General features: G+C 44.9%; 1 protein-coding gene across 2 annotated transcripts in view; it reads left to right on the top strand.

Moving 5' to 3' along the window:
* PRR11 (proline rich 11) overlaps positions 1–15,425 on the top strand; it is a 51,332-nt gene that overhangs the window by 6,180 nt on the left and 29,727 nt on the right. For both annotated transcript variants that reach the window (XM_001172831.8, XM_063799075.1), the window contains one exon: positions 7,976–8,108. In XM_001172831.8, coding sequence (XP_001172831.1) covers positions 7,981–8,108 — 128 coding nt within the window. In that variant the 5' untranslated portion in view covers positions 7,976–7,980. The remainder of the gene's footprint in view (positions 1–7,975; positions 8,109–15,425) is intronic.

The raw sequence follows: 15,425 nt of genomic DNA on the forward strand, positions 1-15,425 counted from the left end.
GAATCACGAAAGAATGAGCTCCTATTCAGTGTTAACAATTAAAATCCCACCTAATCCAGCAAAAAGAATTTGTAGGTCTCATTACGCTTTTGGAAAGGGGATAAGTATACGTATTTTAAGCTAAAGGAAGACTGCTATATACTCTTTCAATTTGGGCAATTATCCTCTGGAAAGTACCTAATGCTTTTAATTAAGTAATGATACTAAAACAAACCTTAATTTTTTGTGTTCTTGTTTTGACTGAGGTAGAAATTTGCTATTCTCCACTTTCGCAAGAGCTGTGATTATTTTTGGATGGAACAACTAACTATCTAGGAATTATCTCAGACTGCATCTTTCTACCCTGACAGATTTTGCATGGTTCCTTAATCCTCTGCATGTGCCAATTACTGTATTTAATTAGAAGGAGATTAGATAGAAGCACTAATAACCCAAGTCAGACACACACACACACACACACACACACACACAGAGAGAGAGAGAGAGAGAAAGAAATATGACTTAGTTCCTAGACATCTTTATCATTGAAAAATAATTCCCAAAATGACAGACATTGGTTTGTGTAGGACTCTAGAAATTTGTATGCATAGACACTGGAACAGCCACCAGGAAAGGACTAGAAAGAAATGGCCCTGTTTCAGAATGGTGGTACTCAACTTTTCCAGCTAATGGTACATACCAAAGTTTGAAAGTCAAATACAATACAAGCCTTATTAGAATTAGAAAGAAATAACAAAAAAAATGGCAGTCCAGTTTAAACCACCTCTCTGTAATCCTGACTCCCAAATGTCAGAGGCAACACTATTAAGTCTTGTAATTATTTCTTCTGGTATTTACCTCCATATTTCTAAGTAACATTCATACTATTATTTCATGATTTTTTTTTCAAGTGTAGGCACTATATAAATTTAGACAAATACTGACTTCCATTCACTTTCTCTCCTTTTTTTTTTTTTTTTTTTTTTTTTTGAGACAGAGTTTCACTCTTGTTGCCCAGGCTGGAGTGCAATGGTGCGATCTCGGCTCACCGCAACCTCCACCTCCTGGGTTCAAACGATTCTTCTGCCTCAGCCTCCAAGTAGCTGGGATTACTGGCATGCACCACCACGCCCGGCTAATTTTTGTATTTTTTTAGTAGAGACGGCATTTCTCCATGTTGGTCAGGCTGGTCTCGAACTCCCGACCTCAGGTGATCTGCCTGCCTCAGCTTCTCAAAGTGCTGGGTTACAGGCATGAGCCATCACACCTGGCCCACTTTCTCTCCTTCTTCCTAGTATACCTACATCATCATTTTTGGTTAAATAAATTGTCAATGCTTATACTTTTTTTTTTTAGATGGACTCTCGTTCTATTGCCCAGGCTGGAGTGCAGTGGCACAATCTCGGCTCACTGCAACCTCTGCCTCCCGGGTTCAAGAGATTCTCCTGCCTCAGCCTCCCAGATAGCTGGGACTACAGCCACATGCCTGGCTAAATTTTGTATTTTTGGTAGAGACAGGCTTTTGCCCTGTTGGCCAGGCTGGTCTCAAACTCGGGACCTCAGGTTATCCTCCTGCCTCCCGGCCTCCCAAAGTGCTGGGATTATAGGCATGAGCCACCACGCCCAGCCAGTGCTTATACTTTAAATATTGTTTAACAGCTTAACATTTAGTGCTACTAAGATTACATTTCCTTTCTTATACAACTTTTTTCCTAGCTATTTTTTATATGCTTATTTTTTTAAGCACTTACCAGCAATTTGGCCACAAGTTTACAGAACAGTAAAACTCTGCTCAGAATGGTCAAACACACTAGGCAGTTTATCTATTTCCGTTTTTCCTTAGAGACATTGTTGCTGAAGCCCTCTGTCCTGTCCTTCTGCGCCAGTCTTCACTGGCTGTGAGCCTCAGGTCAGCAAACTACTGCTTTTGTAGAGCTTGTGAGCTAAGAATGGTTTATAACTTTTAACAGTTAAAAAAAATCAAAAGGGGAACAATATTTTGTGACACATGAAAAGTATATCAAATTTGGCCGGGCGCAGTGGCTCATGCCTGTAATCCCAGCACTTTGGGAGGCCAAGGCTGATGGATCTCGACGTCAGGAGTTCAAGACCAGCCTGGCCAAGATGGGGAAACCCCGTCTCTACTAAAAATACAAAACTTAGCCTGGCGCCGTGGCAGGTGCCTGTAATCCCAACTACTCAGGAGGCTGAGGCAGGAGAATCACTTGAACTCGGGGGGTGGGCGGAGGTTGCAGTGAGCTGAGATCATGCCACTGCACTCCAGCCTGGGCGACAGACTGAGACTCCGTCTTAAAAAAAAGAAAAAAAGAAAAGTATATGAAATTCAAATTTCAGTCATAAATAAAATTTTATTAGACACAGCTCCTTTGCTTGAGTATTGTCTATGACTGCCTTGGTGCTACCCTGGCAAGGTTGAGCAGTTGCAGCAGAGACCATATGGCCTGCAAAACCTGAAATATTTACTTTCTGGTTCTTTACAAAAAAGGTTTGTTGACCCCTGTCCTAAGCTTGCTGCAAAGCTGTTTCCCCTGGATTTTTTTATCACCATTATCCTGAAAATTCTTATCTTTTATCTTAATTCTTTCCTCACACCTGACTGAAAGTTTGGCCTAATATAGAATTCTATGATGGGGCCGGGCGTAGTGGCTCATTTCTGTAATCCCAGCACTTTGGGAGGCTGAGGTAGGAGGACTGCTTGAGCACAGGAGTTTAAGACCAGCCTGGGCAACAGAAAAAGAATGGGGGAGGACTGTGAAGGATCAGATGGAAGACAAAGAAAAGGAAGATGCTAGGAAATTTCAGATTCTAGGGCTCCCAATCAGTGGACTCAGCCTTAGATCGAAGTTTCCAGTGGCATTTGTCTATAGAAGGTCCTGGCCGTACAGGACTTCAAGACCAGCCTGGCCAACATGGTGAAACCCCATCTCTACTAAAAATAAATAAATTTTAAAAATTAGCCGGGCATGGTGGCGCGCGCCTGTAATCCCAGCCACTCCGGAAGCCGAGGCAGGAGAATCGCTTCAACCTGGGAGGAGGAGGCTGCAGTGAGCCAAGATCATGCCACTGCATTCCAGCCTGCACGACAGAGCAAGACCCTGTCTCAAAAAAAAAAAAAAAAAAAAGGTCCTGACCATAGATTTGATGAAATGTAACCTTTTTTCTTCAGGCAGCCACAAGATCGCTCCTTCCTAGGAGGCGCTCCTAAATATCTTCATCAGAGTATTTTTATCTTGCGTTTTTGTTTTGTTTTTTTGTTTTGTTTTGTTTTTGAGACGGAGTCTCGCTCTGTCGCCCACGCTAGAGTGCAGTGGCTCGGTCTCGGCTCACTGCAAGCTCCGCCTCCCAGGTTCACACCATTCTCCTGCCTCAGCCTCCCGAGTAGCTGGGACTACAGGCGCCCACCACTGCGCCCGGCTAATTTTTTGTATTTTTAGTTGAGACGGGGTTTCACCATGTTAGCCAGGATGGTCTCGATCTCCTGACCTCATGATCTGCCCGCCTTGGCCTCCCAAAGTGCTGGGATTACAGGCGTGAGCCACCGCGCGTCCGGTCTGGTTTTGTTTGTTTATGTGTTTGTTTGTTTTGGAAACAAGGTCCCCCTCTGTTGCCCAGGCTGGAGTGCAGTGGCACAATAATAGTTCATTGCAGCCTCAAACTCCTAGGCTCATGTGATCCTCCCAGCTCAGCCTCCTGAATAGCTCGGACTACAGGCTTGTGTTGTTTTAAATTTAAAAAAATCAGGGCTGGGTGCGGTGGCTGACGCCTGTAATCCCAGCACTTTGGGAGGCCAAGGCAGGCAGATCACTTGAGGTCGGGAGTTCCAGACCAGCCTGACCAGCATGGAGAAACCCCGTCTCTACTAAAAATACAAAATTAGCCGGGCGTGGTGGTGCATGCCTGTAATCCCAGCTACTCAGGAGGCTGAGGCAGGAGAATCGCTTGAACCCGGGAGGCAGAGGTTGCGGTGAGCCGAGATCGTGCCATTGCACTCCAGCCTGGGCAACAAGAGCAAAACTCTATCTCAAAACAAAAACAAAAACAAAACAAAACAAAACAAAACAAAATCCTTTAGACATCCCTTGTGTTTAATAATCCCTGCTTCACCTTCCTTCATTATTTCAGCAGGAAGAAAAGGTGATATAATAAAGGTGAAGTCAGCCAGCTATGTTTTGGTGTGTTTTCTAAGCCCGTAAGGACAATTAAGAAAAGCACCTTGTCAAATTGGGACCTGATAGTTAGTCCAATTAGATGTTATCAGGAATCTATTTCTAGAAGGGCTGTCAATATATGCACTGCCACTATTTGCCATTAGGGGTGCCCTCTGCAAATCATGGAACCAAGCCAGCGCTCAGTTTTTACAACCTGCAACAGGGTAGTGGGGGTTCATCAGCCAGTGGAATCTGAGAGCTGAGCAAGTATAGTGCTGCATACCAAGTGCTGAAAGGTTACTGAGTGAACAAAAGTGGAATGAATGTGTATTTTAAAGGCCAATTGTTCCCATTCAAATCTGAGTTTGAAGGGAAGGAGGCCCAGGCCTTGAGATCATTTTCAGTTCTGCTACTTGAATAACAACATCTTTGTTCCTCAAGTAGCAACAACTAAAAGCAGCAAAGCCCTTCTGGAACTTCAGCTCAAACTAGCTGTGACTTAATTTTCTTCAGAAAAGGATCCAGATTGAAATGTGAATATACTAGATAATGTTTTTGTTTTGTTTTTTTCATTTTGTACCACAGCAAGAAGGACCCTTTTATTAAAAGTTTCCAAAATGTTCACTTGGTCACAACCAAGATAATGTTAACATATATTTAATGGTAATATATTTAATGTTAAATTGATCATTATGATATATACTTATATATATGTTAGTGTATAGCATATTAGTGTGTATAGCATCTTAGAAAGAACAGATATATTTATATAAAAATATTTGTTACATTCTTAAGTACAAAGCAGCTTTTATTCTCTTGATAATTCTTGATTATATCCCGACATTTGTATAAAAAGTTCACTTTATTTCGACAGATCCTAATTTGCTGTTAGTGTATCAAGTGGCATTGCCACTTTTTATTTTTTTATTTTTTAAATTTTATTTTGATTATTTTAAAATTGACCTATAGGACCGGGCGCGGTGGCTTATGCCTGTAATCCCAGCACTTTGGGAGGCCGAGGCAGGCAGATCACGAGGTCAGGAGATCGAGACGATCCTGGCTAACATGGTGAAACCCCGTCCCCACTAAAAATACAAAAAATTAGCCAGGCGTGGATGGTGGGCACCTGTAGTCCCAGCTACTCAGGAGGCTGAGGCAGGAGAATGGCGTGAATCCAGGAGGCGGAGCTTGCAGTGAGCCAAGATCGCGCCACTGCACTCCAGCTTGGATGACGGAGCGAGACTCTGTCTCTAAATAAATAAATAAATTGACCAATAATAATTATACATATTTGTGGGGTACATAGTGATGTTTTGATACATATAATATATAGTGAATAGATCAGGGTAGTTAGTATATCCATCATCTTCAACATGTCATTTATTTGTGTTAGTAAAATTCAATGCACTCTTTCTAGCTATTTGAAACTAGATAATATATTATTGTTAACTATAGTCATCCTACAGTGCCATAGAACACTAGAACTTATTCCTGCTATATAGCTGTAATTATATTACTGGAAAGGGGTCCCAATCCAGACCCCAAAAGAGGATTCTTGTACCTTGTGCAAGCAAAAATTCAGGACAAGTCCATAAAGGGCAAGCATGTCTATTAAGAAAGTAAAGGAATAAAAGAATGGCTATTCCATAGGCAGAGCAGTGGCATGGGCTGCTCAACTGAGTATACTTATATCTTGATTATATGCTAAACAAGGGGTGGATTATTCATGAGTTTTCTGAGGAAAGGGTGGGGATTTCCCAGAACTGAGGGTTCCTTCCCTTTTTAGACTATATAGGGTAACTTCCAGACATTACCATGGCATTTGTAAACTGTCTTGGTGCTGGTGGGAGTGTCTTTTAGCATGCAAATGCATTATAACTAGTGTATAATGAGCAGTAAGGACAATCAGAGGCCACTTTCATTGCTCTCTTGGTTTTGGCCACGTTCTTTACTGCATCCTGTTTTATCAGAAGGGTCTTTGAGACCTGTATCTTGTGCCAACCTCCTATCTCATCCTGTGACTAAGAATGTCTAACGTCCTGGGAATGCAGCACAGTAGGTCTTAGCCTCATTTTACCCAGCTCCTATTCAAGATTGAGTTGCTGTGGTTCAAATGCCTCTATTTTGTATCCTTTAACCAATCTTTCCCTATTCCTCCTTCCTCCCCACCTTTCCCAGTATCCTGGGAAAGATACTATCCCTCTAGTATCCTCTGTTCTACTAGGTAATGTTTTTATTTTATTTTATTTTATTTTATATATTTATTTATCAGATGGAGTCTTGCTTTGTCACCCAGGCTGGAGTGCAGTGGCGTGATCTCGGCTCACTGCAACCTCTGCCTCCTGGGTTCAAGTGATTCTCCCACCTCAGCCTCCCCAGTAGCTGGGACCACAGGCACCGTGCCACCATGCCCAGCTAATTTTTGTATTTTTAACAGAGACAGGGTTTTGCCATGTTGGCCAGGCTGGTCTCGAACTCCTGGCCTCGAGTGATCTGCCCACCTCGGCCTCCCAAAATGCTGGGATTACAGACGTGAGCCACCACACCCAGCCGGTGATGTTTTTAAATGCTTTAAAATAACTCTTTTAAGGCCCATGCCTGTAATCCCAGCACTTTGGGATTACGCCACCAGTGTGGTGGCGTGTGCCTGTGGTCCCAGCTACTTGGGAGTCTGAGGCAGGAGAATCATTTGAACCTGGGAGGTGGAGGTTGCAGTGAGCCAAGATCACGCCACTGCACTGCAGCCTGGGTGACGGAGCTAGACTGTGCCTCAAAAAATAATATAACTGTTTTAAAACACCCATGTCTTAGATTTGGGGTAATTGTTATTTCGTTTTACAGTGTATTGCCTATTTAATCTAGTGTCACACCACAGCGTATTAGAAAGAACATGGAAGACTTACAGGTTTGGACTTACTGCATTGCATTGACAGATTGTCTAATCTTTTTTATCTTCAGTTTATTCTTCTGTAAAAACAGGAATAAAAATCCTCCTTGTCAGGGATAATACCTTGCAGGATAGTAAGGGTTAACTGAAAAGATGTATGTGAAGATACCTAACAGTAAAGGGGTATTGAATAAATGGTTAATGTTGTTTCCTTATCTTCTCACTACCAATTCCACCTGTCACAGTGGATGCTCAGTAGATGCTGCTGGTAAAGAAACATATTCTTTTTTTTTTTTTTTTTTTTGAGGCGGAGTTTTCGCTCTTGTTGCCCAGGTGGGAGTGCAATGGCGCAATCTCAGCTCGCCACAACCTCCGCCTCCCGAGTTCAAGCGATTCTCCTACCTCAGCCTCCCAAATAGCTGGGATTACAGACATGCACCACCATGCCTGGCTGATTTTGTATTTTTAGTAGAGACGGGGTTTCTCCATGTTGGTCAGGCTGGTCTCGAACTCCTGACCTCAGGTGATTCACCTGCCTCGGCCTCCCAAAGTGCTGAGATTACAGGCATGAGCCACCACACCTGGCCAACATATTATTTTAATAACTGACTATAACCCAACTACAGCCATTTTCGCTACTATAAAGAAAGGAAAATTCATTTAACTTAATGAAGAAAAGCAACACAAGCAAAACAAACTGAGAGAGTAATATAATGCCAAGACCAAGATCTCTCCAGAGATAGTTTAAATCTGGGTTTACATTTTCCCCTACTTCAGGGCTCTTCTGGGATGCTGGTAGTGACCTATTTCTTAACCAAGATGGTGGTTACAAGGGTGTGTTCATGGTATGATAATTCATTAACTATACACTTAAGATTTGTGTACTTTCTATATGTATATATTATTCTTCAATTAAAAATGTAAAAAAATTTCTCTGCAGAAATCATGCCCAAGTTCAAACAACGAAGACGAAAGCTAAAAGCCAAAGCCAAAAGATTATTCAAAAAAAAAGAAGCCTCTCACTTTCAGTCCAAGCTAATTACACCTCCTCCTCCACCACCCTCACCAGAAAGGTAAGGCATAATGTGGAACAGAAAAAATATTAGAGAGATCTGATCAGTTTGAGATAGAGTTTCCAGATTTAGCAAATAAAAATAGAAGGCAGGCCAGGTGCAGTCATTCTTTCCTGTAATCCCAGCACTTTGGGAGGCCGAGGTGGGTGGATTACCTGAGGTCAGGAGTTCAAGACCAGCCTGGCCAATGTGGCGAAACCCTGTCTCTACTAAAACTACAAAAATTAGCCTGCGTGGTGGCGGGCAACTGTAATCCCAGCTTCTCGGGAGACTTAGGCAGGAGAATTGCTTGAACCAGAGAGGCAGAGGTTGCAGTGAGCCGAGATCACACCACTGCACTCAAGCCTGGGCAACAAGAGCGAGACTCCCTCTCAAAAAAAAAAAAGAAGGCCCAGTTAAATTTGAATTTCAGATAAACAATGAATAATTTTTTCATATAATTATGTCCTATGTGACATTTGGAATATATTTATACTAAAATTATGCATGCTTTATCTGAAATTAATTTTTTATTTTAATTTTTATTTATTTATTTACTTTTGAGACTGAGTCTTACTCTGTCACCTAAGCTGGAGTGCAGTAGCATGATCAAGGCTTACTGCAGCCTTGATTTCCTGGGCTCAAGAGATCTTCCCACTCTGTCTCCAAAACAAACAAACAAAACCTCTAGCTTGGGATTGGCCTTCTCTTCTATTATTTTTCTTTTTAAAAAAATTTTTAAAAAATAGATGTTGATGCTGTGTTGCCCAGGCTGGCCTCAAACTCCTGGCCTCAAGTGATCCTCCCACCATGACCTCCAAAAGTGCTGGGAATGTAGGTGTGAGCACTGCACCCACCCTCATGTTTTTTTCTACATAAAAAATAATGCAGGATTATCTTCTAGAGCTAATTAATATGTTCAAATAACCAAAACCCCATTAAGGAAAAATGTCACATGACAGCAAATAATCAATCCAGACCAATATGATCACACTCACTGTGAAGGTGAGAAAACTTCATCTTTATTACGTTTCCCCAACAGACGCACTGCATTGTTCTCTTGAAAACACACAGCTCATGTCCTCCTTTAAAACCCACATCCTCTTTAAAGTAACACACGGCCGGGCGCGGTGGCTCATGCCCGTAATCCTAGCACTTTGGGAGGCCGAGGCGGGCGGATCATGAGGTCAGGAGATCGAGACCATCCTGGCTAACACGGTGAAACCCCGTCTCTACTAAAAATACAAAAAAAAAATTAGCCGGGCGCGGTGGCGGGCGCCTGTAGTCCCAGCTACTCGGGAGGCTGAAGCAGGAGAATGGCGTGAGCCCAGGAGGCGGAGCTTGCAGTGAGCCGAGACAGTGCCACTGCGCTCCGGCCTGGGCGAAAGAGCGAGACTCTGTCTCAAAAAAAAAAAAAGTAACATACAAACATGACAATACAAAGTAAAAAATTACATCTGAATTCTCACATTTCAAAAACATACAGTAAACATCAAATAAAAATTTATTTTTATAAGAATTTAGGGGAACTATCATGTAGCTATAAGTGTAATACATATATTAAGTATCATAGATAAAAGGAGTGCTCCCTTCAGCAGCACATGTAACCATAGATACAAAGATTTAAATATAAAAGATTTAGGATAAAAAGAATCCTCTCTTAAAAAGGAAAACAAAATTATATGTATATAGCAGCTATGACACCCATCTCACAACTTTACAGGAACAGTATCTATTCAAAAATACCAGTATTTTCAAAATATTTAAAATAAATGTAGTAATAATTCTATGCCCATCTTTTTCAAAATAAACCAATAAAATATATAGTATATATTAGACATGTTAGTATATCTAAGACATGTTAAAAATTACAACTGAATTCTCACAATTCAGTCACAAATCTAAACAGCAAATAAAAATTTCTATGACAGGAACTTAGGGTAACTACCAATAGCTATAAATAGAAGAGATTATTATGTAAGTATCATAGATAAAAAGTGTACTTGCTTCAGGGGCACATATAATAATACAGAAAGCATTTAAAGATAAAAGATTTAGGATAAAAAGGATTCTCTGTTAAAATGAAAATTATCTTTATATATATATATAACAGCTATAACTCTCATGAAAAAATCTACAGGAACAGCATATTTTCAAAAGTACAACAATTTTGAAACTATTTGAAATAAACCTATTAATAATTCGATGGCCAACATTTTCCAAACAAACCAATAAATGCATAGTGTGCATGAAGCTATCTGTTACAGTCTATGGCACTCATATTTTTACAAAGAATTCTGTGCTAATCTGAGTGTCTGCACTGTGCCTTCAAATGCTCTTGGACTGTGGCAACCAAGTCCATAGGAAAGAGGACCTCCAGGTTCCGCCCCAGGGAGGTTGGAATTCAGCGGTATAAAAATAGAGGTGGTGGTGCAGAAAGGGGTGGAACCAGAAACACCCCTGGTTTCTCACTGTTCTCTATGGATTCCTAGAAGTGAGAGGTGACAGCGTGCTGGCAGCCCTCGCTCGCTTTCCATGCCTCCTCGCCTGGGCGCCCACTCTGGCCAGCCTTGAGGAGCCCTTCAGCCTGCCGCTGCACTGTGGGAGCCCCTTTCTGGGCTGGCCAAGGCCGGAGCCAGCTCCCTCAGCTTGCGGGGAGGTGTCAAGGAAGAGGCACGGGCGGGAACCGGGGCTGCGCGCCGGCTTGCGTGCCAGCTTGAGTTCTGGGTGGGCGTGGTTTGGTGGCCCCCGCACTCTGAGCTGTCGGCTGCCCCGGCCAGCCCGGGCAGTGAGGGGCTTAGCACCCGGACCAGCAGCTGCAGAGGGTGCGCGGGGTCGCCCAGCAGTGCTGGCCCACTGGCGCTGTGCTCGATTTCTCGCCGGGCCTCAGCTGCCTCCCCGCGGGGCAGGGCTCGGGACCTGCAGCCCGCCATGCCTGAGTCTTCCCTGCCATGGTGGGCCCCTGCACCACCTGAGTCTCCCTGACGAGCACCGCCCCCTGCTCCACAGCGCCCATCGCATGCCCGCCCAAGGGCTGAGGAGTGTGGGCACATGGCGCAGGGCTGGCAGGCAGCTCCAACTGCCCTCCCGGTGCGAGATCCACTGGGTGAAGCCAGCTGGGCTCCTGAGTCTAGTGGGGACTTGGAGAATATTTATGTCTAGCTAAGGGATTGTGAATGCACCAATCGGCACTCTGTATCTAGCTCGAGGTTTGTAAACACACCAATGAACACTCTGTGTCTAGCTCAGGGTTTGTAAATACAGCAATTGACACTCTGTATCTAGCTAATCTAGTGGGGACATGGAGAACTTTTGTGTCTAGCTCAGGGATTGTAAAGGCACCAATCAGCACCCTGTGAAAACGGACCAATCAGCTCTCTGTAAAACAGACCAATCGGCTCTCTGTAAAATGGACCAATCAGCAGGATGTGGGTGGGGCCAGATAAGAATAAAAGCAGGCTGCCCAAGCCAGTAGTGGCAACCGGTGGGGGTCACTTTCACGTTATGGAAGCTTTGTTCTTTGGCACTTTGCAATGAATCTTGCTACTGGTCACTCTTTGGGTCCGCACTGCCTTTATGAGCTGTAACACTCACCACAAAGGTCTGCAGCTTCACTTCTGAAGCCAGTGAGACCACGAACCCACCGGGAGGAACGAACAACACCAGACACACCGCCTTAAGAGTTGTAACACTCACCGCGAAGGTCTGCAGCTTCACTCCTGAGCCAGCGAGACCACGAACCCGCCAGAAGGCTGAACACATCCGAACATCAGAAGGAACAAACTCCGGACACGCCACCTTTAAGAACTGTAACATGGCGAGGGTTGGCAGCTTCATTTTTGAAGTTGGTGAAACCAAGAACCCACCAATGCCAGACACAGAAGTACCCCCCTGGTTCTGGGAGGACGACTTGATCACTCTATTCAGCTCCGTCTAGAACAGTCCAGGTTCTTCTAGATGATCTGCACAAATGGCTCCTCTCCTCCTTCCTGGTGTCTGTCATTAGCATTGGAATAAAGTTCCTGCTGAAAATTCACATCTCCCCTGGATCCGGTGTTCTGGAAGTGAGAGAGAGGATGTCATACTTAAAGGAGGCGGCTCTCTAGACAGGAAGGTTATTCACGTCCCACATCAAGTCTAACTAGAGTTCAGAGGAGTTGAGAAATCAAATTTTATCTCCTTCATTCTATAGCCTGCTTCTGAACCATCGTGTTCAACTGTGAAACTCACACTTTGGTAACCCTGACTCCAAAACTCACTCAATATACCCAAGGTCAGCCCCAGTGATCTGCTTCATAGCAAGGACTTTGGGTGGGTCTGCCCAGGGAGTAGGACACCCTCAAAGAATGTGGCTTTGGACTTCATCACAACTGGGGCCTTTTGCGTTACTTAAGAGCTAAACTCGTAACCATGCTAGATCCGTTTCTAATGTGACAACATCACAAACCCTGAGTCCAGAAGCCTAATCCATAATCCTACCTCCTCATGATGAAGTCTCATGCTCTGTGCTGAACGTGGTTAGCTGCACAAGATGTGAACCAAAGCTTCACTGAACCCTCGACCCAAATCGGTAACTCAAGTGTGTCAATCATAATGAACCTCCCCGAACTCAGTATTTATGATTATTTTTGAGTCAGGGTCTCACTCTGTTGCTCGGGCTGGAGTGCAGTGGCAGGATCAGGGCTCCCTGCAGCCCCAACCTCCCAGGCTCCAGCGATCCTCCCACATCGCCTGGCTAATTTTTGTATTTTTATGGAGAGGGGATCTCGCCATGTTGCCCAGGCTCGAAGCCGGATCAAGCAATTGGGTTCCTCGGATTTCCAAAATAGACCCCAATATTCTGCCTTTACCCCAGAGGACACAGATGTACCTTCTCTCAGGCCGATGACCTCAGGCCTCACAGTCCCTGGAGCTCTAGGAAACGCAGTGTGATCTCATGCCCACACCCAGTGCTCTGGGTTATAAGCCTGGATCTGGAAAAACAAACGCCCCTTAAGAAGATGGGGACTCCCCAGGATACCCCTCCCTCCCCTTGTCCAGCCTCCAGCCCACCTGATTCCTCCCCACCTCCTCCACCTCCCCCCGCCCCGCCTACCTCCTCCAACTCCTCCAGGGAAACCCAAGCCCTCCAGCGCATGGAATGGAAGAACTGGAACCGAAGTTTATGGAACAAGGGTATCTGGGAGTGGTTCTTCCCATACAGGAAGTAGAAAATGTTTCATTTGGAGGCCTCGTTGTCCTCCTCCATGTCATTGGCCAGGTAGCTGGGGACAGAAATCAGGTTGCCGCTCAGGGACACCACCAGGAGAGACCTCTGGCTGAGGTCAGCTTCCCAGAGAGGAGGGCAGGGGACCATCCTCAGCTCAGGACTGGCACCCACCCTGCAGAACCATGCCTTCCTCAGGAGGGCCCTGATTGTCAGAGGCCTGCTGAAGGGTGTCTCCCACTCCTTCAGGATGAAGACAAAAACCCAACTGGTGGCCGAGAGTGGTGGCTTACGCCTGGAATCCCAGCACATTGGGAGGCTGAGGCAGGAGGATCATTTGAGGCCAGGAGTTTGAGATGAGCCTGGGCAACATAGCAAGACCCTCGTCTCTATAAAAAATGTAAAAGACACGCCAGACGTGGTGGCTCATGCCTGTAATCCCAGCAATTTGGGAGGCTGAAGCAGGTGGGTCGCTTGAGGCCAGGAGTTCGAGACCAGCCCCATATCTACTAAAGATACAAAAATCAGCGTGGTGTGGTGGCACACCTCTTAGTCCTAGCTACGCAAGAGGCTGAGGCACAAGAATTACATGAACCCAGGAGGAGGAGGTTGCAGTGAGCCGAGATTGGGCCACTCCATTCCAGCCTAAGAGGCAGAACAAGACTCTGTCTCAATAAATAAATAAATAACTGTCCAGGTGTGGTGTCACAGCCCTGTAGTCAAAGCTAATCCGGAGGCTGAGGTGGGAGGATCACTGGAGTACAGGATATGGAGGCTGCAGTGAGCTATGATCTCACCACTGCACTCCAGCTTGGGGGACAGGGCAAGTCTGTCTCAAAAAAATAAAAGAAATTGAATACATTGATATTGTGCCAAGACCCTGCCTTCTACAGGCATCTAGTCTAATGGGACTGGGAGTAATCAGGGCAGATGACCTAATCCCAATATCACATTATAATAGGATGTAACTGGAGAGCTACAAGCATGTAAAAGTTGCAAGATGAAGGAAGGCATCACAGAGGCTATGGGGTGAACTGACTTTAAGGAATGGGTCCTTCCCTTCAGAACCACATGTGTGCGGGACACCCAGACAGAAAACACAAACGCAAAGTCGAGTGGAGGGCATTTGGAAAGAGCGATGAAGCCACACCAGGAAACACCAAGATGGCGAGCCAGTTTGGTTGTAGAGATTATAGAGAGGGTGGAATTTGCACTGTGGACCCTGGCCTCAATTTAGAAAGACATCAGCTAAGGAAGTTGTTCAGGTAGGCAGTGAGGGTGTTGTGCTTTGGAAAGATGCTCAGGCTGCACTAGGAAGCCCCCAGGCTTGGGGAGAGAATCCAGGAGGCCCCAGCAGGGAGCATTTGACAGTGGATTCGAGTGATGCGAGGGGGACCTGAACTGTTGCCTCTGTCATGGGAACCCGGAGGAGGTCGATGGCATTTGCAGTTGATATGGGAAGGAGAGAGACAGAAGAACCAGAAATGTCTGCTTGCTGGGGGAAGCATCGTGTCCGCTCCTTTGCTCCTTTTCTTCTCCCCTTAGGAGCGGTTTATGGTTCCTTTTGTTTTATTCTTTTATTTGTACACTGGCGTTGGAATTTGTTTTTTTTGGCTTTTTTTTTTTTTTTTTTTTGAGAAAAAGTCTCGCTCTGTTGCCCAGGCTGGAATGCAGTGGCCCAAACTTAGCTTACTGCAACGTCTACCTCCTGGGTTCAACGGGTTCTCTTGCCTGAGCCTCCCGAGTAGTTTGGATTACAGGTGCACACCACCATGCCTGGCTAATTTTTCTATTTTTAGTAGAGATGGGGTTTTGCCATGTTAGTCAGGCTGGTCTCAAACTCCTGACCTCAAGTGATCTGCTTGCCTCGGCCTCCCAAAGTGCTGGGATTACAGGCGTGAGCCACCGCGCCCAGCCTGAGTTTCTTTTTAGAAACAGCAGTCTAAAATCAAGATAGTATAATCCTCTTTTTTGTACACAGAGTAAAGAGGAGAAATAGGTGCAAGAATAAATGAAAGGCTGGAATCCCACTTCCCCCGCTGTCCCAGGGTATTGGATATTGACAGATAGGAGGAAGCAAACCACTCACAGAGCCAGGAATAAATGAATGCATTGGTATTGCCGGGAGAAGA

The sequence above is a fragment of the Pan troglodytes genome, chromosome 19, assembly GCF_028858775.2.
Source record: "Pan troglodytes isolate AG18354 chromosome 19, NHGRI_mPanTro3-v2.0_pri, whole genome shotgun sequence".
Lineage (NCBI taxonomy): Eukaryota > Metazoa > Chordata > Mammalia > Primates > Hominidae > Pan > Pan troglodytes.